Consider the following 16,816-nt stretch of genomic DNA (forward strand, 5'->3'; position numbering starts at 1 on the left):
TTTCTGCACAGTGAAAGTTTGAACTGGATGACCTTTGTAGTCTTTTCCAACTATGATTCCATGACAAGTATTTTCCAAGTACAAACATCAATTGAAAAGTATATAGAAATCTTCATCTTCTCATCCAGTAAGGAAATACTCCAGGAATTATTTGTTTTTGCTTGTGATAATGAAGAACATTATTTTTGTGTATAAGGAGGTTGAGGACTGTGCTAAAGAAGAACAAGTACTATCAGCCAGCCTCACAGAGTTGTTATCAAACAGAGGTGAGATCACTGAATACAATTAAACATACAAAAGATTTCCATTTCTGAAGTGCTATATTCAGAATTGATAGGGATTTCAGTCATCTTGCCTCCATTCCATGCTATTTCTCCTGGTAGCTTTCAATGTATATAGATGCGACTGGTTCTTCAGCTATTTTAAGATCAACTTAGGTTTTCTGCGTAAAACCCAGAAAGCCAACATAGTCTTTAACCCAGTGGTGGCTTGTGGCTTTAATGTCAGCGAGTCATGGAATACATTTTCCAATTATCACTCCAAATGTCATGGATTTAAGGTCCAGCCTATTGGATAGTTCCATTAGAGTTAGGTCTAAAACAGTGGTTCCCAACCTGTGGGTCCCCAGGGGTTTCGGCCTACAACTCCCAGAAATCCCAGCCAGTTTACCAACTGTTAGGATTTATGGCAGTTGAAGGCCAAAATATCTGGAGGCCCACAAGTTAAGAACCACTGGTCTAAAACCTGGAGTAGAAACACTATCCAATTAACATGTAAACCAGCATCAAGCAGTGATTCAATGACAAAAGACTAGATAAAGTACCTTAATTGGTGTATACCACTTCTCCTGAGGAGGTGGAGGTGAGGTAGGCTTTGGTTTCGGTGGTCTAGGTTGAAATGGCTCTTCTGTCTCTTCAGGCACTGTTACCACAGCATTTTTGGCTTTCTCTAGCCGAGCCCCTTCTTCAGTCGATCCTTTATCACCCCAGCGAACCTAAAGTAAGCAAGATTTGAGATCAAAGAGGGTTTGTATCTTTGGATACCAGGTGCTCAATTCACTTGTCACACCTATCTGTCTATCTATCTATCTATCTATCTATCTATCTATCTATCTATAAAGGTAAAGGAAGGATATAGGATCAAATCTGAGACCAACTGCTACGTTTAAGTATAAACTTTTTAAAGTGCACCTAATGAGATGAATCTACGTTTACAAACACTTGTTCACTATTCTCACAAAGTTACTCTTTGTAGTACTGCTAGATCCCTCCCCACTTGCCTTTCTTTTTTATGCTGAAAGTGACTAACAGGGCTATTTATTTGAAAAGTGTCACATTGTGTTAATACTATAAATCAGCTGATTTGTCTGGGTCAAGTACAATTCCTTACAACATTATAAAATTACTGCACCAGCCGATGCATGTCTATTCAGATGTCCATTCCAATCAGACATATTCCCAGGTAGATGCATATAGAGCTTCGGCTTTATCTATTCAGTTAAATAAAACGGTTGGCTCTAGCTGCGGTTTGTAAGCATTGTGATAGGCTCACCTTGAGGAATGTTGTTATCATTTTATCTTCAACCAAACTTCTATGAAACAGTAGAAAACCACTTTCCTAAAATTCTGTGTTTGAAAATTGGAGGTGCCAGAATGTGTTAACTTAGGGAGATCACTAAATTTTGGAAAATATCACCAATGATTAAGATTTCTTGGACTATTTATGACAAGCTGCAGTGGTGAAATGGGTTAAACCTTTGTGCCAGCTAAACTGCTGACCTGAAGGTTGGTGGTTTGAATCCGCCAGACGGGGTGAGCTCCCATCTGTCAGCTCCGGCTTCCCATGTGGGGACATGAGAGAAGCCTCCCACAGGATGGTAACACATCTGGACATCCCCTGGGCAATGTCTCTGCAGGCGACCAGTTCTCTCACACTAGAAGCGACTTGCAGTTTCTCAGGTTGCTCCTGACATAATAATAACAACCCAATGATTACTAAGAGCTTCTTTTGTTAAAAAGTGGTGGCAAACCTAGAGTCTCCATATAGATTGTTTCACTGACAAATTCAATGGCAAGTTCATACCAAAGTAGTAAATGCATGAGTTGCCATGCTATCCCTCAGTGTACAGGAGCTAGTAAATCCAATGAGATCTGGTGGTGGAGACTCTGCAAATATAAGACTCACGTTCAACAGGTTTAATTTGAGATTGTGCCACCCTTACAAAAAGAAATTCCACAGTTCTAGCTATATCAGATTTCAGTGACTTCCACCACAAAGATTCTTCTGTGAATTTTGTTTTATCTGAAGTGGCCAATTGCCATCTTTATGATTACTCCATTGGTCCAATTTATTTTCCCTTTGCCTTTTTATTTATGGATATATACTTTAATCCAGGACCATATCCTTAAACAAGAAGGAACAGGATATTTGTGAACTTTAGAAACTTGAGAAACAGTTTTCTGCAGACCTCAAGTAGAATGTATATGTGTTTGCGTGCTTTCGAACTGCCGGCTATGGCAACCACATGAATTCTATAAGCAAGTAGTATCCATGGGAATAAATGGAGTAAAATGCCTCCATGAGACGTGAGATTGGCCATTTTGTGGCCACATCTTATGGTAACGAGTGCATAACAGGGTCATCTGTGGTCATGGGTCACCCCTCCCCATTTGCACATACAAATAGGAGGAGGCAGAAACTGAGAGACCGTGGCTTATGACCATTATATTTCAACAAGGAACTCTTATCCAGAACATGCTTTTAACCCCAACACTACACCAGCTGCAAAAGAAGCAAAACACTTACTATAAATGTCAGCCTTGTAAGAATATTTGGCTGAGTCACAATGAGAATATTCATGTTACACTGTAATTTTTCCCAACAGGACATTTTAAAAAATGTAATTAAAAGCCTTGTCCTCCTCTCTCTTTCAGTTGTTGAACCAAACTTCTCTTTTCCCCTCAGAGTGCAGATGAAATGGAACTGATTAAATCAGTTTGTCTCTATTCTATAGGGAAGTGCCTGCAACTGTTCTATAGATAGAAAGAAAAAAATCAGAGAAGGCTGAAATCATAGGGAAGTAGGTCATTCTAGTAATTTTAGGAATTGATATTGAAATTCATTGAAAGAAAAGCCATATTAGCATCGAAGCCATTGCTCAAGTTTTTATCAAATTTAAAGAGAACTGACCTCAGTGATGTTAAAGCAAGTGTATAATACATTTTGAACCAAGAGTACATATCAAAGGGCAAAGGAATGGCAGCCATAAGCCACATGTGGTCCCAACCCCAGTTTGCACATGCAATCTTGGTTTTGAGAGCAAGAGTGGTGAAAGGGTTTGTGCATTGGACTGAGACTCTGGGGACCAAGATTCAATTCCTTGGGGTCACTGTAAATTGAAAATGATGTGAAAGCACACAAGAGCAACAACCCCTGGTTTTGACCAGATTTCTCAAAGTCCTGCACACACTCAAAAATATGGAAACTCTGAAGAGGATCACTCAAAATTTCTGTCTGTCTCCAGGAGCAAAAGATTAGCTCAAAACATAGGTATTCTTAAAACATAATCACAGAACAGTTTAAAACATCATCAAAAAAACACTTAAATCCCCAGAAAAAGGTTACAATTACAGAAAATGAACATGGACCTCAATTACTACTGTCCACGTATAAAACTTTGCATCCCAAGAAAACAGATGGTGGAACTCAGCAAAGTCCATGAATCTGTTTCCAGCCATGGCCAGTTAAACACGCCTATTAAATCAGCAGGTAGGACATAAAAGCAATACTCCATTTGTGGTGGCAAGCACCAACAATTAAGAAAATAGTATTTTTGTGTCCTACCATTCTACTAATAAAATCGTAATATATATAATAAACATATTTATGTTATCAGTGGGATGGACCCAGGCATTTTGGATCTAGCTTTAAAAGACTTGGGCAGCATAACCAATAAAGTGTTAGGAGAGCTGAAGTTCAAAAACCCTTTGTGAAGATGAGGTTTCCTGTCTCTCGTTATAAGAAAAATAACAGTGGCTGACTTTACAATCCTTCACAAAGACATGACAGTCATAATGCTAGTCAGGCCATAACATCTGCACTTCCATCTCAAGACTTTTGTGGTGCCAAAAATGAGGTTACACATAATTGTGTGCAGAAATACAGTTCAAAATTATTTGCAGAATTCAGTATTATGATCAAACCCAAAAGCATCTTCCTATATATTGCATGAGTGGAGCAAAATTTCAGTTATGGTGGCTTATCCTCTTAATAAGCAATATTGCACTGATGTAGTGCAATATGTAAATATGAAACCAATGCATTAGTCTTATAGTTTAGAAAGAGCTTGTGACAGTTACTTTTTGAATTGGAATATTGGAAAAAGCAATTTTCTAAGCTCTGGTATTAAACCTCAAACTGAAACACTCAGTTGTAGGAGACTCACTCGACAATACTAACCTCCATCCTCTTAATTCCTCCAACTCCTCGTCCACCATAATAAGAAGCATCCACTGTTGGCCACTTCTTATTAGGCAAAGGATCTTCTTCTTCTTCCTGGGCAAGAATCCAACACAGGTTGTTTGTTTATGGGTGGTGGTGAATTTTTTATAAAGAGAATCAAACAACTCACACATTAGATATCAAGAGCCAAGTTACTTGGAACTAACTTTTGTTCTTTAAAGGGGAGGTTATGGAATAAAACATGGGGCATTGTTTTTACACATGCTGTCAAATTATAGAAATTGAGCATTGTTTTCATTATCATGGCAAAGGATATTGTAGTCAGCCCTCCACATCTGCTAGTGTTAGAGGAACAGGGCCACCATGAAAGTTTTTTAAAAAACAATGAATAGAGAAATTGCTGCTCTTTTCCTGGGAAAAAACATTTCTATAGGAATTTCTAAATCTTCCAGCATGACTATGATTAACTTCCACTGGAAGCTGAACAAAAATAATATTGCAAGACTTTGAGAGTCCTAGAGGTGTTCTTTTGTGAATTCCTAGGTCCTCCAGCAGGACTAGGGAAAGTTGCTCATGGAGTCACACTGGAGAACCTAGATAATTCTAGAGCAGACATGGGCAAACTTTGGCCCTCAAGGCATTTTGGACTGCAACTCTTCAGTTGTGGGAGTTGAAGTCCAAAACACCTGGAGGGCCAAGGTTTGCCCATGCCCGTCCTAGAGAGATCATTTTATTCAAATCCACAAAAGTCAAAACAACACATGTGGAGGGATTACTGTATGCTGTATACTCATTTCTCCTCCTTTCTCAATGAGCTGAATCCAGTAGCTACTTTATGATCAGAACTGCTTTCTCATCTTCCCACCAGTAAACAGCCAAGCAAGTTCTCCTAGGGCTTGATAGCTTCCAAAAGGGAATAAGGATGCAACCCTACACAGATGGTGCTAGACTACATGCATCCAATGAGTGCTACAGACCAACACATCTGGAAGATGTCAGTTTGAAGAAGGCTATCATAGTCCTTTAAGTTTCAGGGCACCAAAAAGAACATGGTCTGTGCATGAGTAACCCGTGCCATTTCACAATAAACTATTATTATTATTATTATTATTATTATTATTATTATTTAAATCACTTAAAGAAAATAGATATGAAATATATTTGTTATGATCAGATGGATCCACGTGTAAATCTCTGCTTCTGGAGTGATAGTTGGGAGGGAGTGAATAAGATATTCTTTGAATTAGAAAGTAATTTTCCATCCCTTCCTACTGCCACCTTCATCCACCAAACACATAAAGCCAGATATTTAGTTATGTGCAAGGAAAATCAATTTGCTGAGGAATGTGTTTTGAAGTGTCTATTACAATCCAATTCCTGTCTGATCAACACAGCCACTTTACTTGCACAGTTCTGAAAAACCAAACTGTCTAATAGAGGATGCCATATATACAGCAATGTTGTACCCACTCCCAGCTGCATTTATTGCCATGTGTTTGCATACCCAAGAAATATGATTATAGAAATTTCTGAGAGAACCCAAATAATATCAGACCTCTAGAAGTCAGCCACTTCTATCATCTCCATTGGCAAATGAGAATTGAACTATTCCATAATAATCTTCCTTGGGCAAAGGAAAACTACCGTATTCTGTATATACCAAAGTCCCAGATAACCTTCAAAATAACCCAATACAGTAAAGAAGATTCCCCCAGCTGTGCCTGTTCCAGACGTATGTAACTACTACTACTCTCATTATTCAAGTCAGTGATGAAATTGGCTGGGGATGATAGAAGTGGGGATGATAGCAATCCATATCTGAGAATGGTTTGTTGATGCATACTACAATACAGTAGATTCTCATTAGAAATGCACATCACTATCAACGTGGAACTGACATGAACAATGGCATCCCTGAATTGAAGTATATGTTAATCCAGTAAAAACAAATAATTGGACATTGCCATCCCTTTCAGCCTTTCTCCCAATCTTCATAACTGGACATAGCAGGAAAATAGTATGGCATTGATAACATCAAGGCACTGGAGTAGATAACTCTGCCCCTAACCTATATGCATCTCTGAGTCACTGGCTATAATATGAAGAGATTTGTCCAGATAATTATAGATTTATTAATCCACTTTGATAATTATGGTTCCATTCTACAAGATACTGTTACTAGTAGTATGGTGAAGCATTAGAGCTCTCTGGCAGAGAGATCTAAATGCCCCTCCATAAATTGCCAATTTCATAGGACAACGCCATGGAAGTTAAAGCGGAGTGATAGCACTACAATTCTGAAGTGTGAATGGGCCCTATGTAACATCTTCTATAGTTTCACAAGATGAACAAACCTCTACTGGAGCTGATGGTGGTGGTGGAGGAGGAGGATCTTTAATGACCTATTGAGGAAAGACAGATCAGGGGTAAGGAATTGACAACCAACATTTTTCAGAGTCAAAAAACACAACATATAGTACAGATTTCCTCCTACAAGCTTCATGAAAGAATCAACCAATTGCATAGGGATATAAAGGATTCTCATAAATTCTGTCATCCTTGACAAGAAAGTGTGTCTTAACAAATAAAAACAACTTAGGCCCCTTCTACACTGCCATATAATCCAGTTCAAAGCAAATAATCTGGATTTTATATGGCGGTTTAGTAAGAAAATGGTCAACTATCGTAAGGTATGTTTTCTCATGATGTGTCTAAAGTACAATAGCCTCAGTGTAGTGCTCCTGACATCTAGAAAAAGCTCCAACTTTATTTGCTCTAGGACACATTTCATAGAATCATAGACATGCTCTAGGCACATTTATTTGCCTTTTGGTAGTCCAGGTATCTAAAGAACTCTTTTCCTATGACCTTCCTCATTTGTCAGCTTTCACAACTATACCTAGATATCAGAAATGGTATAAACAATCCTGACTTTGTATTCAGTGGTGTATCCTTATACATGACTATCTTATCCAGTTTCTTCATAGCTGCCTTTCCAGTTCTTTGTCTTCTTCTGATTTCATGACTGCCTTCTTTATTTTGATTAATGATTTTCACTATTTTGATATTTTCTAACTCAATCCAAAACTATGTAAATCAAAACTGTTGTCATTATTGTTTTTCTTCCCATTCAACAATGTATGAGTTGATATACTCTGGTGGGGACTAGAATCTGTATTTATGACAAGTGGCAATAGTGGGTGTATCTCACACCCAAGCAGGCATATTAGAAATACAAATCTTCCAATAATAATACTGTATTTTATTGATTCTAAGATGCACACTAATTTCAGTACCATATAGAAAAGTTTTCAGACTGCTGAAAAAAACCATATATGTATGTATTAGGCCTGGGTAACAACGGAAAAATTTGTTTCTAAAATCGATTTGTATTTGGGGTTTTTTTTTGTTTCGATATGTAAAATAATAACAAAATTTTCCCTTAAAAAAGTTCGGTATTTACGAAATTTCGTTAATATTTACAAAACATTTTGTAAAGATGGTGCCCTTTTTTTCAATATTTTTTCAATATTTTTTAAATTTAATTTTTAATTTTTAATCTGGGATAAACTGAACACCTGGGATCAGATCCTGGGATATCAGTTCTGCCTGGAAGGGCCCTGTGATAATCCAATCAACTCTGGGGTTTTTTTTTGTTTTTGTACATCCCCCTGCCATTCGTATTCTGGATCATGTAGTTGTGCAGTGCAGATTGCCCTAAACCTCCCTCTGCACTGCCATATACTCACGGTGAGTGAGTGGCTGGGAGTGGAGTGAGGAGGAGGTCGGCGGGAGAGGTCGCCCCCGGCTGCTCTTGCCCCGCCCCCATGGATGCCCCTTCCTGCCGCCGCTGCCCAGTCACTCCAAGCTTGAGATGGAGCCGGGGGCAGGGACAGCTCAGCTGGCCACCACCCCACCAGTCTCCCTGATAACCGGGCCTGCCGCTCCTCCTCCTCTTCCTCCCCCCTCGCCCTTGGCATCTCCGAGCGGCGCGGCCTGAGGAGGAGGAGGAGGAAGAGAAAGGGTCGGAGGATTGGGGGGGGGGGAGGAACGGAAGGCCCCATGACCAGGGAGACTGGCGGGGTGGTGGCCAGCTGAGCTGTCCCCGCCCCTGGCTCCCTGTCAAGCCTGGAGTGACAGGGCGCGCCGGCAGTGGAAGGGCCATCCACAGGGGCGGGGCAAGAGCAGCCAGGGCAAGAGCAGCAGGCTGCGCCGCTCGGTGGGGGCGGGGAGGAAGAGGGACCCTGCTGCTGCTGCTGCTGCTGGAGGCGGAGAAGGAGGAGGATGGGAGGAGGAGGAGCAGCAGGCTTCGACGATACCACCAGCAGCAGGGTCCCTCTGGCCTCTGATAGCTTCCCTCACTCTCGGCGCCCCTGGCAAAATAAAGTGTTCCGCAACGGCTTACTTGATTGGCTCCCGGAGCTCCCAGCAAGCATCTAGCCAGTAGCCATCTTACGTATTTCCGAAATGGACGGAAATACAAAAATATTTGGCGCATGCTGTTTCGATATTTAAAAACACTTCCGGGTTTAAAAATAAGTTTTGTAATCGTTTTGTAATTGCTAAAATTAACGAATATTTAACGAATTACAAAATTAACGAACGAAACCGCCCAGGCCTAGTATGTATGTATGTATGTACGTATGTATTTATGTGCTAGCCGTCCCCTGCCACGCATTGCTGTGGCTCAGTCTAGTGATCTGGAAAATAAAGCAATGAGAAAGTGTTGGTTTCTAATATATGTATTTTTTTCTGCTTGTGGGTAAACAGTATTTGATTACGTTTTCTTGCCCTGGTAAAGGGAGTTGGACTGGATGGCCTTAAGTATTTTCTATTGGTCATAGGGGTTCTGTGTGGGAAGCTTGCCCCAATTATATCATTGGTGGGCTTCAGAATGCTCTTTGATTGTAGGTGAACTATAAATCCCAGCAACTACAACTCCCAAATGTCATGATTCTATTATCCCCAAATTCCACCAGTGTTCACATTTGGGCATATTGAGTATTTGTGTAGCCTTTGGTCCAGATCCATCATTGTTTGAGTCCACAGTGATCTCTGGATATAGGTGAACTACGACTCCAAAACCAAAGGACACTGCCTATCAAACCCTTCCAGTATTTTCTGTTGGTCATGGGAGTGCCAAGCTTGGTTCAATTCCATCATTGGTGGGGTTCAGAATGCTCTTTGATTGTAGGTGAACTATAAATCCCAGCAACTACAACTCCCAAATGACAAAATCAATTTTTTGAGTGAAGGACATACATTGGATTGTTAGGTGTCTTGTGTCCAAATTTGGTGTCAATACGTCCAGTTATTTTTGAGTTCTGTGAATACCACAAACGAACATTACATTTTTATTTATATAGATGTCAACGTGGGAAAAAAGCCATATATGTATGTATGCATTTATGTATGTCAATGTGGAACGTACATGTGTGTGTACGTGTGTGTGTACAGCCTGTGATTCTAAGACCCTGTTTCTGAGATGTTTATATGGAGGAAGTGCATTTTAGAATCAATGAATTACAGTGTTATTGTGGATTGTCCATGTTTTATGACAATTCTCACTATAGATTATTGAGTGCTGTTTTAAGTTTAAATAATTGTTTTATATGCTTGTGGCTTTATCTTTTATTGTATTGTATGTTTATTATTTTTTGCATTGTTCCAGGCACATTGTGCCATATGTAAGCCGCCCCAAGTCCCTTCGAGGAGATGGAGGCGGGATACAAAAATAAAATTATTATTATTATTATTATTATTATTATTATTATTATTATTATTTGAAGATGAATAGAAACATAAGAATAAACCCCTTTATTTCAGGAGTGGTGGAGGAAGAGAGAGAAAAAGAGTATCTGCAACTTCAGCAGCCTGAAAACTTGCAGATGTTAAAAGACATAATATTGCAAGGCAGCCAGCATTTCTGTTTAATTCAGATTTCTTAAATACTGTCCCAAGAGCTCAGGAGACTAAATCTCCATTTTGTTTACCATATGCAGACTTTGAGTTTTCTCCAATTTTATTTAGTCTGGCTTCATTATCCTCATTTCAGCAATGGGCTGCTTGTCAAAAAATTTATTTTTTTTAAAAAAAAAGCAGCAACCTGAAGCTTTGATTTTGGAAGACAGCCGATTTTTTTTCCTCCTTCATTTTTCAAATGTATATATATGTATCTTGAATTTAATTTCCAAAAAAACCCAGAAAACAAGTTGCTTCAGGCAACAGTCCCTTTGATCTGCTCATTAACACTTATCAAATGTTTGAACGAGGTGGGCATTAAGAAATGTCAGCACCAGAGCCTACAGCCAGCTTGATGCCGTCACATGTTCGAACGTTTGGGGAAGAGCGAAAGAACTGTCAACAGCGAACTCTTTTTAAAAAGAGAGAGAGAGAGAGTAGAGAAATGAAAAACCAACAACCTGGTGGTGTGTATGGACTGCAGATCAAGTTAAAAAAAAATCCACCAACTGGCTCCTGCCAACAATTAAACAGCATGCCCAATTCATTTGACATACTAGATGCCAACTGGTTGCTGCCAGAAAGGACGGCTGAATGGTGAGGGGCAATATTACCCCTTTAACTTTAATGTTGTTATTGTTGTTCAACGCAAATCTTGGAAAAGTTCCCTTTTGGACTACAAGTCCCATAAGAGTGGCTAAAGGATTTAGTCCAAAAGTAACTTTCCCAACCTCTTCTACAGTATATTTTATTTGCTTCTGCTTTGCAAATATAGGATAACAAGAAGCGTCCTCACCAAATCAAATGGAATGCAAGCTTGTTTGTTTCACACTTCTGTGAGAATGAACTAAAACCATGAAGGCTTTCATATAACATTTCCTGAGTGTTCACACAAATAATCTCTGTAATACTTTGGGTGAAAAATATCTCCTGCTTGTCACAACTAGAGTAGACCCACTGAATCGACTGATGAATGGTAAAACAACATTTATGTAAGGGTTTAGTTAGGATTAGCAATTGAATTGAGGCCATAATACAAATATTAGATCTGGGAAGAGGAGATGTGCCTAATAGGCAATAGCTTTCCTACTGAATGAACATGAATTACAGCAAGACTCTGCATGCATGAAATTAATATCTGTCATGGCACTTCCCCGTGCCCAGTTTCTCTAGGAATTTGCTGGGTCCTCCTGGTAAACGTATAGCATGCTTCATTCAAAAGCTACCAGAGAGTTATGTTGAGGGACATCTCTGGGAATCTCCAGGTTCTCCAAAACAACTCTATGGTATGTTGTGACCAGAAATAAAGTAATTTAATGGCATTTGGTCATATCCATGGTTTCTGGTAATTGCAGTCTAATCAGAAACATATCCCCTTCAGAAACAGGGATCTTACTACAGGCTATACTGGTTATGTCCTGATGAAAAAAGTAGAACACACAAATGTTGTACTATTCTGCATTATCTTCTTGTTGCCTGCCTTGGTATTTCTTTACAGCAGTGTTTCTCAACCTTTCTAACGCCGTGAACCCTTAAAACAGTTCCTCATGTTGTGATTACCCCCAACCATAACATTATTTTGTTACTTCTTCATAACTAATTTTGCTACTGTTGTAAATATTTGATATGCAGGATGTATTTTCACTCACTGGACCAAATTTGACACAAATACCTGATACGCTCAAATTTGAATACTGGTGGGGTTGGGAAGGATTGATTTTGTCATTTGGGGGTTGTAGTTGCTTGGATGTATAGTTAATGTACAATCAAAGAGCATTCTGAGCTCCACCAATGATGGAATTGATCCAAACATGGCACATAACTCCCATGACCAATAGAAATTACTGGTAGTGTTTGGTGGGCATGGACCTTGAGTTTTGGAGTTGTAGTTCACTTACATCCAGAGAGCACTGCGGACTCAAACAAAGATAGATCTGGTCCAAACTTGGCATGAATACTCAATATGCCCAAATGTGAACAATGGTGGAGTTTGGGGAAAATAGACCATGACGTTTGGGAGTTCTAGTTCCATTCTGAACTCCACCAGTAACAGAATTGAGCCAAACATCCCACACAGAACCCTCATGCCTTGAAGGGACTTGGTGGCATGATCCTCCCTCCAGCCTCACATGCTTTCCCTTGCCTGCATATGCGCACCATGCTACCATGTGCCGAGCACGTCTGCTCTCCCTCCCCACTTGGAGTCTTAGAAACAGCCCTCCTCTTGGCTGAGAGGCCATCCAATCACAGCAAAGGAGGGTTTTTGATGAGAGAATTCGCTGTCTGTTTCCAAAAAGGAAGACAAGGACAGGCGGAAAGATCTTCAGCCTTCTCTGCCAAAAGAGATTCCTAAGACCATCACAAATATCTGTTTTCTGATGGTCTTTAGCGACCCCTCTGAAACCCATTGTGACCCCTTCCAGGAGTCCTTATCCCCAGGTTGAGAAATGCTGCTGTACAACAACAAAGGCAAGATGGAGATATTTAATGAATAAATGAAAATCCATCTAATCCAAAAGAGCAGTGTAATAAAAAATGGAGATATTCAAACATCCCCCCTTTTTCCTTTTTTAATCCCAGTTTTACTCATTTGATGTTGTTTGAAATTTATCTTTGCATTCAAGACTTTGTGTTATTATATCATTCCTTTCTAGCAAGTTTTTTTCCTTTATGTGTTGCATGCTGAGCTGCAAATGCTAATTTGCACACACATATACAAAAATGACATAATTAAGTCCAACACCAAAAGAAGTTGGTGAAAGTAAACTGAGGCACATCTAATCTGTTTCAACCAGCTTTCATTTACAAAGTGACATATTGATTTGCATATATCTGCATATCAAGACAGCTCTAGTGCAGACTTCCCCAACACAATGCTGTCATCCCAGCCTACAGTTCCCATCATCCCTACAATCTAGGGCTAGTGTCCAGATTAAAACAACCCTCAGACTTGTGCTTGAGTATGTAGGCTTCTTGAATCAGGCAGCTACATATTATATTACAATTATATTACAATGAAAGGAGGCAGGCACAGAAAACAAAGTCTACTTCTGTGTCTTAGTCAAGTGAAATGCCATGTAATGCAGATGAACACAAATCAAGATACCTCAATGGGTGAGATATATAGAGGAGACTCTCCAAATGTTTTCCAGAGGTTCAAAATACAATATATGGCTTCTTACAAGGGAAATCTCATTCTGCCAAGGATGTTGGGGCAGAAGTAATGCCCATCAACAAAAACGTCTACAATGCCATTGACATTCATTGAGATCACAGATCCATTCCTAGATTCACACATCCATGTTGGACTGCAACTCCCCCAAATCCTTGGCCACTTGGAGTATTTGGGATTTGAAGTCCAAACCCATCTGGAAAGTGAAGATTGAGAATCTTTTATCTAGATCATAGTTCTCAACCTTTTGGAAGTCCAGGAGTTTCGGTCTTCAGCTCTCAGAATACAGTACCATTATCCAAGCTTGCTAAGGTTTCTGGAAATCGAAGTCCCAATTCCCAGAGTGGCAACTTTTAACAACCTTTTGACTCACATTACTTACCAGAAGCACTCAAAGTGCCCATCCTAGTCAAAGGAAATTTAGTACACTGCCAAGCTTTTAACTTTGTCTGTGGTTTCTGTATGCATTGTAACTGTATTCTCAATTCGCTAACATGATAAAAAAAAATCACCATGTAGAAATGTTAAAATTAAAAAGCTGTCCATGTCACTCACCACTTTGCAACACAAGGGCCAGAACCACCACATGAGACCGAGTGCCAGCAAGAGTAACAATACAAGGATTACTATCAAGACAATAATGCCACTTGCCTAGGGGAAAGGAAGAGGGAAAGATCACAACTACTTTCTCATTCACAGAAATCATGTTAGCAATTGCTCTATACAGAGGAGTCTCTGGACAATAGTTCTCGTAGCAGAGGCAGAGATAACATGCAAGAATATAGGAGCATATTCTTACACCATAAGAAGAAGAGCAGTTCAGCATGTTTCAGCAAAAATGTTATTCAAAACCTAACAATGTGCACCTAGAATCATAGAGTTGGAAGAGACCACAAGGGCCATCAAGTCCAATCCCTCCCAAAAGATGACCATCTAACCTTTCTTCAAAAACATCCAGAGAAGGAGATCTGTATGTAACAATATTTTGTGGCACCTTAGAATCTAATTAAGAGAACAAAATTGGCAGTATGAGCTTCTGAAGCCTGAAAAATCCATGCTGTTTGAGACCACTTTAACTGCCATGATTGAACGCTATGGAATCCTGGGATTTATAGTTTGGTCAGGAACCAGAACTCTTTGGCAGAGAGGACTGAATGCCCTATGAAACTACAACCCACATGATTCCATAAGTATTGAGCTATGCCAGGCAAAGTGGTGTCAAGAATTCTAGAGTGTAAATCCACCCTAAGCCCACTTCCTCAGACACATGGAGTGAAGTGCCATTAAACCGGCTGTTAGGAATTGTGGGAGTTGAAGTCCAAAACACCCAGAGGGCACAAGTTTGCTCATGCCTGTCCTAGAGTGACTTCTTTAACCAGCATTTTATGATTTTAATCTGAAGATCAAAATCATAGTCTATGCTTTGCTAACATGCTGGTGGTAGCTGGCGAGGCAGGCCAAAACTGACCAAAAAACCCCAAGCAAACTGGAATACTATGAGGTTGCAAGGGTTCGAGAATAATAAATGTATAGCCCAGGGGTCAGAATTAATTAAAAAAACTATTCCATGCCATTCCCATCTCTAGACTGTACATTTAAAAAAGCAACATAGATCCCTTGGCTCTTGTCAAACGTGTACTTACACATTCTGTTGCAGTAATGGTTAAGGAGCCGGTGATAGGGGACTGCCCATCATTGAGACTGACATAAACGTCGAGTGTTCTGAAAAAAAAAAGAAACCAGGGGAAAAATCAAATGCAGAAAATGTAACAGTTGTCCAGCCAGATGCAGTTAAAGTAAAACAAGGAACACAGCAAGGGAGCCAGAGTTTGTGGGTGTTGTTGATTTGCTAAACAGCTCAAGTGGAAGGCCTTGCAGCCAAGTAATGTGGGGTGGCCAGTAATGGTTAGGGTGTAGCTCTCATTATCCATGGAGAGCCAAGCTTCAAACCTCTGTTCAGCCACTGGACAACACAGTGCTGTCTTTGTACTATGTAAAGGATTGCACCAAACTACAAGTGGGAGGATGATTTTGGAGTGAAATACTTCCTGCATGGTGAAAAATCGGCACATTTTTAAAAAATTAAAATGTTTCAAAATGATGGACTCAGTTTCAAAGCAGTATGATAGCAACATGTTACAACTACACAAAAAGTTACAATGTAATGAGTTTCCAAATTTTGCTAACCAGAAACAAATCTAAACAAAAATAACTCTGCAAATGGAGAATAGCTCATTAATTAGCTGTTATGTTGTGAGATTGCCATCTTGTGAATGATTGGGTCTGTGCACTGTGCGAGGTGTCTTGTGGTCATCATTTGACACCCACCCTTTAAAGTGGTAAAGGTTTCGTTCATGGGTGGTTCATGGTTGCCCATAAATGAAATCCTTACCAAGCTGTAGAGCTTGAGGCACCTACAGAGTGCTTCAAAACGATAGATCTGATTTTGAATCAGGTCCATCTTTCTGAAGTACCCTGTAGTACATCAAGCTACATTTCTTCTTTTGTCGTCTTAGTGTGTATCTATGCCTGGAGAAGATAATGATGCTGGGGAAAATGGAAGGAAAAGGGTAGAGGGGCTGACCAAGGGCAAGATGGATGGATGGTATTCTTGAAGTGACTGGCTTGACCTTGAGGGAGCTGGAGATGTCCATGGCTGACAGGGAGCTCTGGCGTGAGCTGCTCCATGAGGTCACAAAAAGTTGGAAGCGACTGAACGAATCAATCAACAACTAACAATTGTAGTATTAGTACATGTTGACACCAATTTAAAAGCCATGGCTCAATGTTAGGATCTTCAGCCTTCTCTGCCAAATACTGCTGGTGTCTCACCAAACTACAACTCTCATAGCATGATTTCCTAGCACTGAGCCACTGCATTTAAAGTGGTGTCAAACTGCATTAATTCTACAGTATAGATGCACTCTATGACTCTGGAGGACAGGGTATGAATCCTTAACCGAGCAACACTTTTTCTGCCTTCAAGAGAAGGCTGAGAGGAGATATGATGGCCATGTATAAATATGTGAGAGGAAGCCACAGGGAGGAAGGAGCAAGCTTGTTTTCTGCTTACCTGGAGACTAGGACGCAGAAACAATGGCTTCAAACTACAAGAGAGGAGATGCCATCTGAACATGAGGAAGAACTTCCTGACTGTGAGAGCCGTTCATCAGTGGAACTCTCTGCCCCGGAGTGTGGTGGAGGCTCCTTCTTTGGAGGCTT

At 40.1% G+C, this 16,816-nt stretch overlaps 1 protein-coding gene across 3 annotated transcripts in view; it reads right to left on the reverse strand.

The window, feature by feature from the left end:
- ANTXR2 (ANTXR cell adhesion molecule 2) overlaps positions 1-16,816 on the reverse strand; it is a 164,533-nt gene that overhangs the window by 62,925 nt on the left and 84,792 nt on the right. For 2 of the 3 annotated variants that reach the window (XM_060779345.2, XM_060779348.2), the window contains 5 exons: positions 15,238-15,316; positions 14,150-14,245; positions 6,816-6,863; positions 4,459-4,554; positions 824-994 (listed from right to left, as the gene is read on the reverse strand). In XM_060779345.2, coding sequence (XP_060635328.2) covers positions 824-994; positions 4,459-4,554; positions 6,816-6,863; positions 14,150-14,245; positions 15,238-15,316 — 490 coding nt within the window. The remainder of the gene's footprint in view (positions 1-823; positions 995-4,458; positions 4,555-6,815; positions 6,864-14,149; positions 14,246-15,237; positions 15,317-16,816) is intronic. The other variant, XM_060779346.2, reaches the window with a different exon arrangement.

This window comes from Anolis sagrei, chromosome 5 (assembly GCF_037176765.1).
Source record: "Anolis sagrei isolate rAnoSag1 chromosome 5, rAnoSag1.mat, whole genome shotgun sequence".
In the NCBI taxonomy this organism is placed as follows: Eukaryota; Metazoa; Chordata; class Lepidosauria; order Squamata; family Dactyloidae; genus Anolis; species Anolis sagrei.